Source organism: Galeopterus variegatus, unplaced genomic scaffold (genome assembly GCF_000696425.1).
Source record: "Galeopterus variegatus unplaced genomic scaffold, G_variegatus-3.0.2 Scaffold2731, whole genome shotgun sequence".
Lineage (NCBI taxonomy): Eukaryota > Metazoa > Chordata > Mammalia > Dermoptera > Cynocephalidae > Galeopterus > Galeopterus variegatus.
The window spans coordinates 122672-125604 of NW_007728842.1; the positions used below are offsets into that span (position 1 = coordinate 122672).

General features: G+C 51.7%; 1 protein-coding gene across 1 annotated transcript in view; it reads right to left on the minus strand.

Moving 5' to 3' along the window:
- Positions 1-2933, minus strand: part of LARP6 (La ribonucleoprotein domain family, member 6) — a 23106-nt gene that overhangs the window by 17912 nt on the left and 2261 nt on the right. The window contains exon 2 of the mRNA XM_008582827.1: positions 2843-2925. Within this exon, the coding sequence (XP_008581049.1) occupies positions 2843-2925 (83 nt within the window). The remainder of the gene's footprint in view (positions 1-2842; positions 2926-2933) is intronic.

Sequence of the window (2933 nt, forward strand, 5' to 3'; positions counted from 1 at the left end):
GCTGGGAGTGCAGCAGCGCTCCCGCCCGCGGGTTCGGATCCTATATAGGGATGACTGGTGCACTCACTGGCTGAGCGCGGTGCGGCCGGTCTCAAAAAGGACAAAAAAAAAAAAAAAAGATTCTAAAGAGACAGAAGAGGCAAATGCCTCAATCTGGATTGGATTCTGGTTTGAGGAGAAAAAGAAACAGCCGTAAAAGACAACTGTGGAACAATTAGGGGAAACTTGAAAATGAAACTTGGCTATTAGATTATTTTAGGGATTATATTAGGGCATCATTGTTAATTTACTTAGTCATAATAATAGTGTAATGGTTTTACAGGGAATATCATTAGTAAGAGTTACAGAATGAAGTATTAAGGGTGTAAGTCTTGTATACAACATGCTTCCAAATGGTTTGGGGGAAACACACATTATACATCCACCAAACAAATATGGCAAAATATTAATAACTGTTAAATCTAGATGGTGGGTATCTGAATGCTCACAGTACTATTCTTTTTTCTTTATGTTTGAACATTTTTATGTCAAAAAGGTGAGAATAAAGGGAAAGACATCTTTTTATGAGCGGAACAACATCTTTTTATGAACATTCAGAGGTTGTAAAGATTTTTTACTTATTGTTCATTTATTCTTGCTCCCATGGTGTAAGCCAGGTTGGGCTAGGAACCGAGGTAGGGAGACAACTAAGACACGTCACTGTCTAGCTGTGGAGAAACACACAGCTTCCAACAGGGTGGAGTGAGTGCAATGACACAGATATGCATTCTAGATATTTCTAGAGCACCTGCTAGGGGTTGGGTGCTTTGCTGGGCACTGAAGATACTATGAGAACCGGGTCCCTGAATTCACAGAGTTCATATTCCTGTAAGGGAGACAGAACTATGATTGTGGCAAGTGTGAGATGTAAAATGTGCAGAGTACTACAGCAACACCGAGAGAGGAAACAAACCCAGCTCTGCGGTGGGGATTGAGGGTGTTGGGGAAGAAGCAGCAAGTTTTAAAGGCTAACTAAAAATCAATCAATCAGAGGATCCAGAGCTGGGACTGCAAAGGCAAGTACACATAAAACAGTCCCCTGTGCTTAGGGAACTAGGAGGCAGGACTGCAGGAGCATAAAGCGTTAAGACAGACAGGGAAGGACGCAATGGCTGAGGGGATATGGTGGGTGGGTGCCATGTCTTAACCAGCATATTCAGGAATCTGGGCTTTCTCCTGCAGGCTCTGGGGAGCATGTTCACATGAGGTGGTGGCTGCTGCCAGGCCAGGCTGGGCCCAAACAAGGAACAGTGTGGATCCTGTTCTTGGCTGCATCTTCTCGTGCTCTGGGTGCCTGCCCGCTGGCTCTGTCAGCTCTACTACCCTGAAGAACTCCTGGGATTTTCTGGGATCAACCCCATGCCAGTGGGCAGCAGGAAGTGCTTCAGACCAAACACTCCATGAGACTCAAGCCACGGAGCTGGGAGAGAAGGGCGGCTCTGGAGGAAGGGTGTAAGGGGTGAAGGCAACAGACCCACCCATATCAAGGCTCAGTTTCTCCTAGACCTCCTTAGAGGATCTTTCCAGGCCCAAGAAATGAGTAGGGCTTTAACCCTGGATCATGGTACAATCTCAATAATTTAGCCCTCAGGATAGGAACAGCTTTTTGCCACAGTCACAGGCAAATAAATTCAGAAGGAAAATCACTCAAGGCTATTTCACATGACCTCTGAAATTATTTGACTAAGTGGTTGACTTCTCAAGACTGTGAGCTGTCAGTGACTCCGAGTTTATCATTTTTATACCCTCAGTAGAGCAGAGTTGAATGGATCAGGCTTTTTAGCATATAAGGTGCTGATACACCTACTGTGGCATAGGCTGTGGTCCAGCTTTCCTGACCTCAGCTGTTGGGCTGGAATTTTCTCCTCCAATAACTGTCTCCACCAGTCTGCTCTGAACTTCTTGGTCCCTAAGTCCAGACCCTTTCAACTGGGGAACGGTCAGCCAGTGATGGGGGTTGGCTCCAGGATCTTCACATCCCTGAGTTTCGTATTCTCCCAATGAAGTAGATCTATGCCTGCCAGGGAATAATCCGGGGGAGACCTAACAGCCTGCAGCAAGTGGAAGGGTCCCAGAAGAGAGAGGGCTCTTAATAAGTGCCTCTTGGCATTCCCCGGTATCTGCTAGTTCTGTCATTGCTCTACTCCCATTTCTACGGATACTACAGACCGTCTGTATCTCCTTTCAACAGCAGGAACAAAACCACCGTCCTGAGGGTCCAGGCATTAGTGGACAACGCTCAGGATGCGGGGGCAAGGTTAGACAAGTGCCATGCCAGCTCCAAACCACCTTTCACCCAGGAACCCAAGCCCAGGCAGTAAGAAGTCGGGTGGGGAAGGCTGCAGACCCCCCATCTCACATCGAGGCGAGAGCGCTCCACACCGTGAAGTCCCTGCTCCTCCTGACTCCCGCACCAGCGAGTGCCAGGCGTGCCCGGCCTGCTACCACCAGAGACTGGTGAGCAGACAGGGCGATGATGGCAGTGGAGGCTGGGGGGACCACTCGCGTGGGGAGGTGGCCCTGCCAGAGGTGAAGACCGGGCTGGGGTGGGCTTCGGGAGAGGGGGTCTTGGGGTGAGCCCACGGAGGGAGGGTCTCCTCCCAAGGAGGGGAGAGCGAGGATGGCCCATGAAGGTCTTCCTCCTGGAACCCAGAGCATCCCCACGACCAGGCCCCACGGGTCCCCGCCGCCAGCTTTCTGAGCCTTGGTCGGGCGACACAGCCGCGGCCTGACTCGAGCCCCTCCGCCGCGGAGCTGCAGCTCACGGGCCCCACCTCCGCCAGGCCCGCGCCGCCGCGCCTACCCGTGCCCGCGGCTCGGCTCCTCCTCGCTGGCGCTGCCCCAGCCGGGGCTGAGGTACCGGGCCGGGTCCCCGGCGCCCCGCGTCTCCGGCC